The following is a 14,003-nucleotide window of genomic DNA, read 5'->3' on the forward strand; positions in this document are numbered from 1 at the left end:
CGAGTACCAGTTTGTTCCTGCATGGGAAAAGAGGGACCAGGTGGTCCCTCTTTTCCCATGGTACCCTGGCGGTGATATCATCCGCATTAGCCATCATGAACTGTCAGTCATCCGCATTAGCCGTCATGAACTGCCTGCTGTCTGGCTGACAGTTCATGACGGCTAATGCGGATGATATTGTTTACAACAGTAACTATAATTGTATAAAGTATTTGCCCTTCCTTTTCTATTAGCTAGTCACTAAGAACTAAAGTTAAAAGGAAGGCGCTCTACCAGCTTTAACTAGAGGTCCCTTCTTTTAGACTTCATGTGCTAATCACTGTGGCACGTGCCAATTACCCCCCGGCAGTCGCGATTGATAACTAACTTTTTGTGATAGTGACATCATCGTCGCGCCCAGTCTACTTTCCACTTCGCCTGTCGTCGTAACCAAGTCGTCGTCAACATCCACTATTTTCGATTTGCAAACTCTTCAGAACCTAGACTGCGTACGTTGAGGGTCGGATCCTGAGAGAGTTACATCTCATATTAAAGGACTGCCACTTGTAATGAGAAGAGGAGTGCATCATGGCTCCGCCTCCTCCGAGAAGCTTTTCGATCCCAGGTGCGCCTACTCGCGGAAATAGGATGCGCGCTATAGCAGGGGAAGAAAAATCGCCATCTCATAAGAAACCAATTACGAGAGTACAGAGCTGGCCAGCAGGTGCTGACAAGCCTTTGGCCGCTGCTAATGGCATATCATGTCGGATACAGCTTGCTGAACCGCATATCTATGTCTATGGACTCAAACCTGCGAACCGCGACATTGCCGCCCTTCAATTTCCTCCTGCAATTATTCGCGGAAAACTTATACTGAAGGTCGAAAAACCTACGAAAATTAAGGCGGTGACCGTGAACTTTTTTGGGCAACAGCGAACAGAGTGGCCCGAGTGTAAGTCTGCCTTCTAATATGTTTGAATGACGAGCTGTACTGATACCAACCATAGCATTCCCCCCGAATTATGTGGAGCACCACGACGAAACGAGACTCGAATACCAGGTCCTGCCGTTTTTCAATGCTTTACTCCCCAATGAAGACGGTGGATACGGGGCGCAGTGCAGTTATGCTATTGAAGATCGTGGGCCAACGACAACTTCACTCAGAATAGATCCAGCGCTATCTGAAGCTCTGACCGAAGTCATGAACGGATCTAAGAAAAAAGCAAGACCAGTGTTAACAGCTCGCGAACAGAAGACCCTACAGAAGCGCCTACCCTGTAGCTCGGTTCGTTCTAACAGCTTCGGAAATGAGCAATCATCCAGGGCGCCCACGTGGCGAATGGGATCTGCGCCGCAAATGGGATATAAGATATTCCCCCCAGGAGTATACGAATATTCATTTGAGATTACACTTGATCATAGATGCCCAGAAACCATGAATCTGCCTATGGGCAGTGTACATTGGAGATTGGAATCTCTTGTTGAGCGGCACGGGACCTTCAAGACAAACCTGCATGGCAAACAAGAAGTCCTTGTAGTGAGGGCTCCGCAAATCAACGCTGAAGACCAGTTATTAGAGCCAATTGATTTTACCCAGAGCTACGACGAGGTTCGCTGTAACACATTAATACAAGGACGTGCATTTCCGATTGGAGGCAAAATGCCAGTTGTCTTCAGGTTTACACCCCTGGAGAAGGTTGAGGTACGTGGAGTCTGGATTTCTATCGTTGAAGAGACCAAATATTATTGCCGTGACGGATTGCACCGTAAGGAAGGTGCAAAAAGGGAAGTCAGGGTATTTGAGAAGCAGGCGGGGCAGCCAACCCGAGAAGAATACAAAGGGGTCAATGTCAGATTTTTAGAGGGCGGAGAACTTAGTCCCGAACAAAGGGCGCAGGCAAGAGCTCAGGCAGAGTCATTGCGAAATCAGGTGTCTCTCGCCACCGGGGTTGCTCCTGAGCCATTGCCAGAGGCTGGTGACAATCTTCTCGGAGATCTCGACCTCGGACTTGATCATTTTATTAGCCAGACTGTTATGGAGGTTGATCTTCAACTCCCCACTTGCGAACAAATGCGCAAAGACACGTCAAAAATACTCCATCCAAGCTCAAGTTTTAAATCTAGCCATGTCGAGCACTTCGTCAAGGCAAGTCAATTCGTGGGGTTTTGCTTGTAGACTTTTACTAACTTGGCACAGTTTTATCTACGCTTAGCAAGATTTCAACACGATGACTCAGGAGTTCCAAAGAAGGTGGAATTTACGAAAGGGTTTGCTGTCAACATTGCTCTTTTGTCGTGCTTAGCAACACTTGATCGTATCACTCTCCCGATATATTGCGACGACACCAACCCCGAGGCTCCCAGCCAGACCGCCGAGTGTGGCTGCCCTAATGCACACACTATTAACATTTCTTCATTGGCGGCAGCCTCTGGCAACGACCTTTTGACGGGATTTAGTAACGTTGGCGGTTCAAATCTCTCTGTTCCACCATCCTGGCCTGGGGACAATACAACTCCTCGCATACGGCCCATACAGATGATGAGATTCCCTAGTTACGCCCCCCCACCATTCGATGCCGACCAGCCTCCGCCGTCGATCACTTCCCCACCACCTAACTACGACAATGTCGTCGGCACGCCCAGCCACGACGGACTCGCAGACTATTTTTCAAGGATGGCAACCACGTACGACGAGGGTCAAGGCGAGGATGACGACGAGGACGAGGATGAGGAGGAGGAGGAAGTAAGCGAGAGTGACACTGGGAGCGAAAGCAAAATACGCCGGAATACTAGCCGCAACGGCCGGGTCTATATACCGAATCCGAGGTCGCCGGGTCCGCTATTACGGAGCAGCAGTATGAATATAAGCCAGGGCTTCATGTATAGGCGGGAGCTGGTTGACGCTATGCAGGAAGCCCAGATTGGAGGCGGAGATATTGAGCAGGCTGGAGGGTCTCAGTCCGAGGGTTCCCAGCCGGGAGACAACACAAGCCGAGCTTGATTGAAAGTACTATGATGATTGGCGTGGTGTCAGATTATTATGGCGATGATTTTTGGTATTTTGCATACTCGGCGTTTGTTTAGCGGCACAGCGAATGGTTTCTATTATGGCATCTTTTTAGGGGAGCAAGGGAGTCGTACTATTATTTCTATACTGCATCGTTAGGGACTGATTATGCATAGCGTTTTGTTTTTATCATCCCAGCCAAAGGGGCTGTCTTGGAGTTTGGGGATGATACCTCTCATGCGAACGACAGTTTTATTAATAATTCAAATAGAAATCATTTCCAGCGAACTCATTACGTCCTGTTGTAATTGTGACCAAACCCATTCACTATTCGAACTCGAGCTGAATTGTTTTGATATAATTTATTTTTATTTATTTTTCCATCTGGGAAAAGTTATGTACTAATAACCCATACCTGGACGGTGAATTATAGACAACGAAGATGAGTGTGTAGCGTAGGCCTGCATCTGTACAATACCAATCTCGCAAAAGACGCCTTCACAAAAAGCAGCCAACTCCCCCTCACAGGACCCGTCTTCCTCCGCACCAATAACGAGCGCTAAATTATAGGGATCGACTTCAGTTTCTTTATGGTAATGGCAATTCTGCCCCCTCCCGACGCCCCTCCTATCCCGCAAAAAAACAAATCTCCCATCGAAAATCGACATTGGTATTCTCGGACATCATCAAAGATTATCATAAGCCGCCGCCACTCCCGGCGCCGGGCCCTCGAGATCAACAGCCTCGACGCTGCTGCGCAACTTGGAGCTCTGGTTAACGAGATTCCCAAAGTACTTCCTTGCGACCTCGCTCTCGCCGCGCGTCTTCAGCGTCTCCTCCCTCTTGATGCCGAGGTGCTCGACGCTGCGCTGTAGGCCGACGCGTAGGTTGTCAGCGGGGAAGCGGAGGACTTTGCGCACGGAGGAGGTGATGCGTGTGGAGTTGGCGTGGACGTAGTCGATTTCTTCGAGTTGGGCGGAGATCTTGGTTGCGAGACGGCGGGGGAGGGAGTGTGGGATTTGACTGACGACGTAGGCGGCTGCGGCGATGGCTGGAGGGAGGGAGTTAGTATATTTTGTGTTAAAGGGGGAGGGGGTGAAGAAGTGCTTACCTGCGGCGAGAACGCCAGGCACGATCAGCTTGCGGAGATTGTTATTTCCAACAAGCTTAGCCGCGCCGAGGGCCCCATCGACCCATCCAAAGCCTCCTACCATGCGTGTACCGACCACTGTTACGACAGTCATGGCCATGCCTGTGCCCGCAACCTTTTCTTGGCGGTGAAGGATGGTGGACCAGTCGAAGAAATCCCACACCTCGGTTTCGACGTGGACTTCCCTGGCAAGCATGTCGCGTTTGCGTCGGAACATGACGTCGCTGCGGAAGCTGAGATCTGTGTACTCATCACCAAGGTGGAGAAGACCCAATTGCTTGATCGTGTTCACTCCTTGTACCGTTTGCTGGCGCGCATGCTCCTCGCATTGAGTAACGGAAGTCGAGATCTGGGATAGTATGGCCTCCTTGATTTCCTCCGCAAAGTCAAACGCGCCAAATACCCCCTTGTATTGAATGCCCAAATCTGCCTCGGCTGCGTGGCTGATGGTTGATACGAGCGTCGAGCGGGTGTGGTCGTAGATTTCCTTGCACGTCTTTTCGATCGTCTGGTCAATGTCATCGCTGACCTCGGACTTCGCTTTTTGCGATGCCTCAAGGATAGGTTCCAGTTCTTCAAGCTCCTTTGTGACGCGGTCCAACTCCGCTTGTGCGACATCGACGTTGACGCTGGCGAGGGCATGGACGTCTCCGAGCATATTAAGGAGGTATGTCTTTGCGGGCGCGAGTTTAGACCGAGCTCGTTTTTCCAATACAAATCTGCGAAGTGATTGCTCGAGTGCTTCGAAATCCTGAATCTTTTCCTTTTCCTTGCCTTTATCCTTCTTTGAATTGTCATCGTCGTCATCGTCCCCTCCACCGCCGCCGCCGCCAGGTCCTCCTAGAGGAGCAGTTGGGACGGCATTGCTGGACACAAAGTGTACCAGCTCTGAGGACTCTTTGTGAGTTCGAGGACTAAGGCCCGCGACTTGGTCCAAAATCAGCTTCTGGCACCTTTGCTTGTCCTTAATATTATCATAGCCGTTAACGACGATAAAAATATAAGCCTTCTCTGCTGCTGCTGCCCCGATAAACTCTCTAGCCGTTAAAGTGAAGTGGTTGGCGGCATTTACGACAAAGACAACAACGTCGATCTCCTCTTGTCGAGCAAATACGGCAGTGGTCTTGGTGGTATCGAAGTTGAGGCCAGGCGCATCAATGAGTGAGATATCAACGACGCCATTGTTGAGCAATGACTCGTCAATTGTTCTCACGTCCTTGACGTAGACCTTGCATTGCGTGTATGTTTCATTGTCGAGGACTATCCGCTCAAGTTCGGCCAACGAGAAAACATCGAAGGTGCTCTCATCGTGACGATTGTATTCGCTATCCTTGTGTATGGCGTGGACCTCCTCGATCCCTCCGTTTTCGCGAGCGTCCAGAACTTCGCAGAACAGACTCGTGCATGGTTGCTGATCTTCCGGTAGGATCTTCCTTCTCAAAAGGGCATTGCAGAATGTTGATTTGCCAGCATTCAAGTCTCCAGTAACAAGGACTTTGCTTGACGTATCCTCAATCCGTTCCCGGAGAGACAGAAGATGCTTGATGCTGGAGCTAATCTTTCCATCCAGCAGCGCTGCGATAGATCCCTTTTCGAGAGAGTGTACCAGTTCCACTTGGTGGAGAGCCCCAAGCTTAAGGTCAAGCTTCAATATCGAGAAATCCTGTGCTATTTGTGGCGTAATCAGTCGTGGTTCCGGTACCGTTCGTTGTTCGGCCGCTGAGCTTGATTCCGCTTCCGAGGGCTCCCCCAAGGACGTCGCCGCTCGTTTCATAAGTCCAGGTCTTGGTGACCCACTGCGATTCGGGGGATTCGAGAACGTCGATTGTGAGCGGGTTAGGCCGGGCTGTGGCGTCTGGTTCGCCCTGGTCAAAGTTTCCGCCCCCTGGACAGAGGGGTAATGCGCCGGCCATTTGGTGTTGAACTGTTGAAGTTCCTTCAGTGTTTCGACCACATTGTTGATATATCTCGCAAGCGCTCCGCGGTGTGAGTTATACCAGAGCTGATGAATCGCAGCAGCCTGTACCCTCCGTTCGTTCTCAGATGCGGCACTGGACTGGCCGTGATATGTTGGGGTGTGTGAAGGCGTTGGTCGGTCTTCGGTCAGAATCGGACTCCATGGAGCTGGTCCAGTCGCACTCTCGCCCATTATGCTACCCCCATATCCCGAGTCGTGATCTTGTCGGTCAAGCAGAGCTTTCAGGCGAGCCGCATTTTCAGATGTTGAACCATTGCCTACAGTGACATATTTCGGCGGGCCGGAAGCGGTCGGTGGTTGCTGGTCGCGCTGGTCCTCCTGCTCTTTCTCACGGCTTTCGCCGCTGTCAGAAGCCTTTCCCTTTCCTTTATAGTAGTCCTGGCTCATTTTGGTAGCGGGCAATCCATCAAGGGCGGTATAGTGAGAGATGGTGAAGTGTTGTTCTGTTTGTTGTGAATATGAAGTAGTTTCGGTGCCAATTCGTTATAATCTTAAGGGTACTGGGTCCTCTAGCGTGGCGACGTTCGGTCATTGTTTTCGCCGCTCCAGCCAACCAACCGGGCCGACAAATTCCGCCACAGTGTGCTGCATATGCCTGATGATGTACCTTGTACTCTATAACCACGAGGAAACCAGGTTGCTCACCAAAGCCACCACAACCAGCCTCTAGATAAATCTCTGCCTTGCCATTAACTTTAAATTGTTCAGTTACAACCTACTCCATACCTATTCGCTAGAGCCTTGCCGCAGATATGAATGTGAGAGCCTCAGATTCCCTCATTGACTTCCGTTTACTCATATGGCCGTGTAGATCGTCGAATGGGCATTTGGGAAGCGTATGACGCCGGCTGAGCGTCTGCGCAAACACCAGCGCGCCCTGGAGAAAACGCAGAGGGAACTGGATCGCGAAAGGATAAAGCTAGAGAACCAAGAGAAAAAATTGATCATCGAGATCAAGAAGAGCGCAAAGAGTGGACAAATGGGAGCCTGCAAGATCCAGGCCAAGGATCTGGTTCGAACGAGGAGGTCAGTCTATTCTATGAGGACTACCTGGGCGAGTTGATTGTTAACGTATATGGTGATAGATATATCGAGAAGTTTTACTCCATGCGAACACAATTACAAGCCATCTCGTTGCGCATCCAGGTGAGCAAATTGGGGCGGGCATATACATGGTGAGGGGCACGTACTAACTACTAGGCAGACGGTCAGGACCAACGAACAGATGATGCAGTCAATGAAGGGAGCTACTCGAATTCTTGGGAGCATGAACCGAAGCATGAATTTACCAGCGCTCCAACGTATAGCTATGGAATTTGAACGGGAAAACGAGATGATGGACCAGAGGCAAGAGATGATGGATGACGCTGTTGATGATGCGATGGGAGTAGATGATGAAGCAGAAGGCGACGAAGTGGTTGAGCAGGTTCTGGAAGAAATAGGTGTTGATCTCCGCCAGGCAGTAAGTACCAGTCCTTCAGTTGCAGCTCTAGGAGAGTGCTAATTTTTGTACAGATGGGAGAAACCCCGCAGGGTCTGCAAACCGAAGCTGTGCCTGAAAGCCGAGTTGCACAGGCCGTTGGCGGTGGAGGTGGTGGTAGTGGCGATCCTGGCGATGATGACCTTCAGGCTCGATTGGACAGCCTCAGGCGTTAGACTGTGGGCAAGCACTGGTCTTTTAATGTGAATAGAAGGAGAGTTAAGGTGATGGATGATGGGCGCTTTTGGAGGTTCAATTTTCGGCGCCGAGGGGTTTGGGAAGGCTCATGATGGCCACATAGCATGCACAGCGACTAGCAGGTATATGTTAATTTTTGAAGATCATGTTGAAATATAGACTTTGGCTATTAAAGCACAATAATGTGAATAATTAGTAGCTAGTTGATTGTAGTTTCAGGGCAGATTTTGTTTATTTTGATCCCTGAGTGATGGCTGGTGACCATGGGAATATCAGAGTGGAGAGTGGGGTAGGTAGCAACATTACCATCGAACACGCAATGCATATCTGTACGCCTTAACAGAGTTAAAACCTTCCCTCTTTCACAAATGTAGTATATGTCAAGTCAAGTTAAGTTTTGTCCTTCTTACATGAAGAATAAACATAAAATATATAATATACACTTCGTATAGCGGCGACCAAGTGGACCACAGGGACCATAAAGGACCACTCTCTCCCCACCACAATACGTCCTTAACTTGCTTACAGTACCCCACACATCGCCAGCTTAATCGTCATTGCTGCTCATCGTAATCGTCAATCCGTCTCATCTCATCTTTTTGTATCTTTTGTCTTTTGTCTTCTGTCAAATCTACTTCTAATTGTGTCTATTTCCACCTGCTTACTTTCCTTTCTCCCTCACCGTCCCGCCTTTGTTGACTTAGACGGCGGGTTTGCTTGGTACGGGGACGTTCGTTCCCACGTAAGACCGCCGACATCTCCACAATCACCACCACCAACACCACCAACACCAACAAAAACAACCCGCGCCGTACAACGACCACAAACTATAGCCACTGCAATTGCTGTTGGTTCTACAATATCGAACACGTTCCTGCATCTACAATTCCCATTTCGTGCCTGCAACGGGTATAATAGGGTGCTCATAGTCAGTATCGTATTTGAACATACATACACGCAATTGTCTTGGGCCCCACGCGCAACATCTCTTCTAGACCTGCCCCCATCTCCGAAACTCGCCATATTGCGAATAATCCGTGCCTGTAGGCATTAAGTAAAGAATTCAACACGCTGGCAGGCAAACAGAGGAGGAGCTTCTCCTCCCAGGGGGGATTGCTGAACAGGATGTTCGGCAGTAGCTCCAACTCACCGTCACCTCCAAAGGATACCTTGCAGGAGGAGCCCGATAGCGGGACCACCATCCCACCAACAACCTCGACCGAGGCCAGCACATCGCCCATAGATTCGACAACCCCGTCACCACCGGCTTCCGAGAAGATACCCATCAAAGACAGGCGTGGTGGGAGTAGCCCAGGAAACGGGAGGCCATCGCCGGATAAGGATACTGCTGCGGGGGCTACTGAGAAGAAGCGACGAAGCAGCGGCGTTGGAAACAAGGCAAGCGCGTTCCTCGCAAGCGCAAAGAACTCGCTGCACTTTAGCCCCAGCTCCAACTCTTCGAGCTTCCGGGTTCTCAGTGATCAGAACATGCAAACACCCCTTCAAAAACTGGGAAGAATGGACGCAGCGCTCAGCGTGCCGCAGGGCGCGCACAACAACTCGGCGGGCGAGTCTCTTCCTGGACCAAGGTCTACATTCAAAGTCGGGGTCTGGGAGGACAAGAACAAAAAATGTCGCAGGACTATGGAGGATACGCATGCATTTCTGTACAACTTTTTGCACACACCAGCGCCTTTCGTACATAGTAAACTGGACAACCCAAAAGTCACGGCGGACAACACAAAGAATGACCCCTCTACGGATGCGCCCTTGACGGCGTCTGCCTCCGATCTGGAGCCGGACAGCACCACTTCAAAAACAGCTTCAGATATGATGGAAACCGACAATGGATACTTTGCCATTTTCGATGGCCACGCTGGATCCTTTGCTGCAGATTGGTGCGGCAAGAAACTACACATCATCCTCGAGGAAATGATCCGAAAGCACCCCAATACACCGATACCAGAATTGCTCGATCAGACCTTTACAAGTGTGGATCTTCAGCTTGAAAAACTGCCTCTCAAAAACAGCGGCTGCACAGCTGTGGCGGCCGTTCTTAGATGGGAAGACAGGATACCCAACACCCTCTCGGCGACGGGATCTACAGCCATCGCGCCTGCCACTTTAGCTGCCGTCAAAGCAGCGGAAGATTCAACCACCATAATAGAGGAGAAAGCCACGGGTGTCCAGGAAAACCCGGACAGGACCAAAGAACTTGCCGCAGCAGTAGATCCAGCTGCAGATATAGCATCATCTGCTCAGTCCGGTTTGACCACCACCGAAGCCGCACACGCGAGGCTGAAGTCCCAAGCTACGCGCCAGCGAGTCTTGTATACGGCGAATGTTGGAGATGCCCGTATCGTCCTTTGCCGCAATGGAAGAGCGCTACGTCTGTCTTATGATCATAAGGGGAGCGACGAAAACGAGGGAAAGCGTATTGCTAATGCTGGAGGTATAATCCTGAATAACCGTGTCAACGGTGTCCTTGCTGTTACCCGCGCACTCGGAGACGCATATATGAAAGAACTTGTCACAGGCCACCCGTATACGACCGAGACAGTCATCCAACCCGATCTCGACGAGTTCATCATTCTCGCCTGCGACGGTGTAAGTCCCCCCAAACCCCCCAAACCCCAAATCCATACTAACAATGATACTCAGCTTTGGGACGTCTGCTCCGACCAAGATGCCGTCGACCTAGTCCGCAACGTGCAAGACCCCGTCATCGCCTCCAAACAACTCGTCGACCACGCCCTCGCCCGCTTCTCCACCGACAACCTCTCCTGCATGATCGTGCGCCTCAACAAATCCGCCCTCCTCGACACAGCCAACAACCACCTCTCCTCCATCGGCGTCGAAGGCGACCCGATCGGCGGCCCCGGCCGTCTCAGCGAGGCTGACAAGATCGTAGCGGAGGTAAAACGCAAGGCTGAGGAGGAAGGCGTGCCATTTTTGGGCGTCTCGGGCAGTAATAGCGGGAAGGGGTATGACCAGCCCAAGTACGAGGATGGGGCTGGTGCTGCGAAGAACGCGGGTATGGAGAAGGTAGTTGAGGAGGAAGCTGCGGCGGCGGCGCCAGCGCCGGTGGTGGGTGGGAAGACCGCGTTGCCTGCTGGGGGAACGGATGTTAATGTGGGTGTGTTGGAGACGACGTCGCCGGAGGAGTCGGCGGATATACGTAAATAGACTGGGCGAAGGTTTGGTGACTGTTTATACACTCTCGCTTTTTTCACGACATGCACGAACTTTCGATGGTGGGACTTTATGGGCAGATTATCGGAAACTTTTTTAAGGGGGGTTTCACGGCTAGGCCTAGGGTAGTGGATGTTTAGAGAGAGAACCCACCCATCCCTCTACATTTTTCTATGCACGGCGAAAACATGGGTGCGGGGATATATTATGGGCGAAGCAGGAAGAGAGGGCTGTTGTTGTTGTTATGTGTGATACGATTCGTGTAGGAGTTTGCGGGAGGGGGTCATCGATTGGTTTTGCTGAACGAAGAAACGAGCATGAATTCAACTCCTTTTTCCTTTTGTTTTTTACAAGAGCATGGTCTAGGTGCGTTTATGAGATAGATTATGCAAATGTCAGTTTGCTTTTTTGAAAGGCTTGAGCAACAATATTGTGATATTCTTGTTAGCTATGAGTGACCTGTTTGCATCCCCGCCGTATGAAATAGCTGTATAGCCATAACCCATCTCACCCTCAAGCATTCCAACGATCCTGCTTATTATTCCTCGCCGCCTCGAGATTATTCCTAAAATCCCGATACAGTCCCTTGATCTCCCCGCTCTCCACCCACTCATCCACAATCTCATTCGCCAACGCCCCCAACTTTCTCTGTCCCCACTTAACTCTCTCCGCCAACTTCTCCGCATCAAGGAAACCCTGATCCGAAAGCGTCTGCACCACCCACTCATACAGCGCGTGTTTCCAGTGGATCAGCGAATGCGCCCTCTCCGCGTTGGCGCGGCAGAATCGCCCGAGGTAGAAATCCGTGTCTGCGCTGAGGATTTTCTGCCCCTTGCTGTTCACGCTCGCGGCATCGGAGTCGGAGTCATCGGACTCGGCATCGCTCTCCTCCACGACCTCGAGGGTGTCCTGGTGATACGGTTTCCCGAGTAACTGAATCCTGAATTTCGCAGGATGATTACTCCGTCCACAGGCATCGCATTTGCGCCCCTCCCCTTCGCCTCCGGCACTTATATCCTCCTCGTGGAACTGCGGGCGCGACCACAGCGCGCGGGTGAAGTTCTCTGTCCACGCTGCGGAGGAGAATTTTGATTGTGCGAGGCCGCGCGCTTCGGGCTCGAGCTTGCGGAAGGCTTGGATGTAGATGGGGTCGCGGTGGTTGAAGCCTGGGTTTATCTTCTTCTGGACCATCCACTCGATTGCGTCTTTGAAGTGCTCTTTGAGGTGTTTGTGGGCGTGGTGGGTGAATTCTAAGGGGATCTCGTGGAGGAGGTCGGAGGGCGCGCCGAGGGGTGCATCGTCATCGGAGACGATGAAGGAGTCGTCATCCATGTTGCGGTTTCCCGGGCGCAGGGATTGCCGGACCTTCTCGATGGCACCTTCTTCTCCGGAGTCCTCGTCGTCGAAGACAGAGAGCGCGGCGTGCGAGGCGTCGCTGTCGTAGGCGCCGCGCTCTTCTTCATACTCGGAGGAGGAGGACTCGGTTAGCTCGGTGATCTTCTCGCCGGCGCGGCGGCGCTTGATGAGTTCGAGCTTCTTTTGCTTTTCGGTGCGGTGTTGTTTCTTGGGGGTGTTCATTTGGCGGGTTTGGCGGGTTGGTTCTTCTTTGCTCTTTTTGATTGAGGGGGGCTTGGTGGTGCGTTTGTGAGGTGTTGCGGCCGGGCGCTGGGCTGGAACGGTGGGCGAGGGTTCGGATTCTTCGTCGGATGTTTCGTCAAGGAGCACCTGCTTCCGCCTCTTAGTTGGGGAGGATCGGACAGGCTCGTCATCCTCCTCGGAGCTCGTGGATCTCCTCCTTTTCCGGCTCGACAGTGCTTTCTCTTTGAGAGCGCTATCTGCCTTCTTTTTTCGTATCGAGGGCTGCTCTACAACAATTGCATCGCTGTCTGAGTCATCGTCGGAGGATATAGCCACGATCTCCTTGCCCTTCGACTTGCGCGACACGGGTTTATCCTTCTTGGCTGGATCGCGTTGGTTTTTTGCAGATCGTGGACTGTGTGCCCGATTAAGGTATCCTCCAGCGATGAAACTCTTGACTGGGGTAGTCTTTGTTTTCTTCGGGCTGGGGCTTTCCTCGCTTGGTTTCCGCGGCGTTTCCACAACTCCATTCTTCACAGTTGCCCGTTGTGGGCTCTGGAGAGGTGATTCGCTGCGATCTTTCAGAAACTCTGGTCGCTTCTGTCTCTTGGCGGCTGGTGTTACTAAATCCTCCTCTGAAGGCTCGCTGTTGTCTCTGGACACGGCCGCCGGCTTCTTTATCTCTTCAGCCAGTGCTGTTACTTCCTCCAACTCAGACTCGCTTTCGTCTTCCAACAGGATCGGTGTCTTCTTTGTCTTCTCAGCCGGTATTATCTCCTCTTCCTCTTCAGACTCGCTATCCGTCTCATACGCAGCGCTCTTCCTAGGCCTGCCTCTTTGTTTCACCGACGACGACGCAGCGCCCATAAACGACTTTCTTCGTAGCTGTCCCGCGGCAGTCGAGCGAGAGGGCGAAGGTAAGACCACCGCAAACTTCTTGCCATCTGCAAAGATATCCTCGTCGTCGCTGTAGTAGGGTCTAGATCGGGCACTAGAGGTAGGTTCGTTATTGTTCGTACTCGAGCTAGGCTCATTTTTATTCGCTGTTGAGATAAGCTGTTGCTTCTTCTTCGGCTTCCGTGGATCTTGGTATACGATTCTCGCGGGAGAAATTCCACTCGTCCCGCGGGAGGGTGAAGTGGACTTGGGCTCGAAGGTTAGGCGTGTCTGGACTTTCCGCGGGTCGCGTCGAGAACGCCTAGGTGGGGCCATGGCTAGGATGGTGAAGATTTAAGTGATATTGTCTGACGGTTAACATGAGTTGAGGATGAAGCTGTGTTAAGTATGCGCAACGTCGCGTAGTCTTATAAGACGCCCGCGTGGTAATGGCACCTTGGGTGGTAACAAAAGCTTGCCACTGTAGCTATGGCACTATCGCATCGTGAAGTTAGTATGCGACAAGGCTGCTCAGCCTGATAGTATCTGCCAAGCCAGGGTCCTC

The 14,003-nt window shown here is 51.5% G+C and overlaps 5 protein-coding genes across 5 annotated transcripts; 3 read left to right on the forward strand and 2 right to left on the reverse strand.

Annotated features, from left to right (window-relative positions):
- The first annotated feature begins 157 nt into the window (after positions 1 to 157).
- On the forward strand, positions 158 to 3,255 carry VE01_01952 (uncharacterized protein). Its single transcript, XM_059463400.1, has 4 exons — positions 158 to 324; positions 380 to 931; positions 987 to 2,125; positions 2,177 to 3,255. The coding sequence occupies exons 2-4, from the start codon at positions 568 to 570 to the stop codon at positions 2,978 to 2,980; spliced, it is 2,307 nt and encodes a 768-aa protein (XP_059320006.1). The 5' UTR covers positions 158 to 324; positions 380 to 567; the 3' UTR covers positions 2,981 to 3,255.
- A 71-nt stretch (positions 3,256 to 3,326) lies between these two features.
- FZO1 (mitofusin) lies at positions 3,327 to 6,586 on the reverse strand. Its single transcript, XM_018271468.2, has 2 exons — positions 4,098 to 6,586; positions 3,327 to 4,037 (listed from the first exon to the last, which is right to left on the reverse strand). Exons 1-2 carry the CDS (start codon positions 6,499 to 6,501, stop codon positions 3,673 to 3,675), a joined length of 2,769 nt encoding a protein of 922 aa, XP_018133839.1. The 5' UTR covers positions 6,502 to 6,586; the 3' UTR covers positions 3,327 to 3,672.
- A 155-nt stretch (positions 6,587 to 6,741) lies between these two features.
- Positions 6,742 to 8,012, forward strand: DID4 (ESCRT-III subunit protein did4). Its single transcript, XM_018271469.2, has 5 exons — positions 6,742 to 6,872; positions 6,926 to 7,140; positions 7,200 to 7,260; positions 7,319 to 7,576; positions 7,630 to 8,012. The coding sequence occupies exons 1-5, from the start codon at positions 6,867 to 6,869 to the stop codon at positions 7,768 to 7,770; spliced, it is 681 nt and encodes a 226-aa protein (XP_018133832.1). The 5' UTR covers positions 6,742 to 6,866; the 3' UTR covers positions 7,771 to 8,012.
- A 203-nt stretch (positions 8,013 to 8,215) lies between these two features.
- PTC1 (Protein phosphatase 2C 1) lies at positions 8,216 to 11,410 on the forward strand. Its single transcript, XM_018271470.2, has 2 exons — positions 8,216 to 10,399; positions 10,454 to 11,410. The coding sequence occupies exons 1-2, from the start codon at positions 8,918 to 8,920 to the stop codon at positions 10,976 to 10,978; spliced, it is 2,007 nt and encodes a 668-aa protein (XP_018133833.1). The 5' UTR covers positions 8,216 to 8,917; the 3' UTR covers positions 10,979 to 11,410.
- On the reverse strand, positions 11,345 to 13,949 carry VE01_01956 (uncharacterized protein). The gene has a single exon (XM_018271471.2). The coding sequence runs from the start codon at positions 13,772 to 13,774 to the stop codon at positions 11,498 to 11,500; it is 2,277 nt and encodes a 758-aa protein (XP_018133834.1). The 5' UTR covers positions 13,775 to 13,949; the 3' UTR covers positions 11,345 to 11,497.
- Between the last annotated feature and the right edge of the window lie 54 nt (positions 13,950 to 14,003).

Source organism: Pseudogymnoascus verrucosus (genome assembly GCF_001662655.1).
Source record: "Pseudogymnoascus verrucosus strain UAMH 10579 unplaced genomic scaffold scaffold_5, whole genome shotgun sequence".
NCBI lineage: Eukaryota > Fungi > Ascomycota > Leotiomycetes > Thelebolales > Thelebolaceae > Pseudogymnoascus > Pseudogymnoascus verrucosus.

What these genes read in the sequence shown, in the direction of transcription:
- VE01_01956 (XM_018271471.2), bottom strand. Translation starts at nt 13,774, where the DNA reads ATGGCCCCACCTAGGCGTTCTCGACGCGACCCGCGGAAAGTCCAGACA.
- VE01_01952 (XM_059463400.1), top strand. Translation starts at nt 568, where the DNA reads ATGGCTCCGCCTCCTCCGAGAAGCTTTTCGATCCCAGGTGCGCCTACT. An exon ending in GCGAACAGAGTGGCCCGAGT is followed by an intron (nt 932 to 986) that starts GTAAGTCTGCCT and finishes TACCAACCATAG; the next exon opens with CATTCCCCCCGAATTATGTG. An exon ending in ATGTCGAGCACTTCGTCAAG is followed by an intron (nt 2,126 to 2,176) that starts GCAAGTCAATTC and finishes AACTTGGCACAG; the next exon opens with TTTTATCTACGCTTAGCAAG.
- PTC1 (XM_018271470.2), top strand. Translation starts at nt 8,918, where the DNA reads ATGTTCGGCAGTAGCTCCAACTCACCGTCACCTCCAAAGGATACCTTG. An exon ending in TCATTCTCGCCTGCGACGGT is followed by an intron (nt 10,400 to 10,453) that starts GTAAGTCCCCCC and finishes AATGATACTCAG; the next exon opens with CTTTGGGACGTCTGCTCCGA.
- DID4 (XM_018271469.2), top strand. An exon ending in GATCTGGTTCGAACGAGGAG is followed by an intron (nt 7,141 to 7,199) that starts GTCAGTCTATTC and finishes ATATGGTGATAG; the next exon opens with ATATATCGAGAAGTTTTACT. An exon ending in GTGTTGATCTCCGCCAGGCA is followed by an intron (nt 7,577 to 7,629) that starts GTAAGTACCAGT and finishes ATTTTTGTACAG; the next exon opens with ATGGGAGAAACCCCGCAGGG.
- FZO1 (XM_018271468.2), bottom strand. Translation starts at nt 6,501, where the DNA reads ATGAGCCAGGACTACTATAAAGGAAAGGGAAAGGCTTCTGACAGCGGC. An exon ending in GCCTGGCGTTCTCGCCGCAG is followed by an intron (nt 4,038 to 4,097) that starts GTAAGCACTTCT and finishes CCCTCCCTCCAG; the next exon opens with CCATCGCCGCAGCCGCCTAC.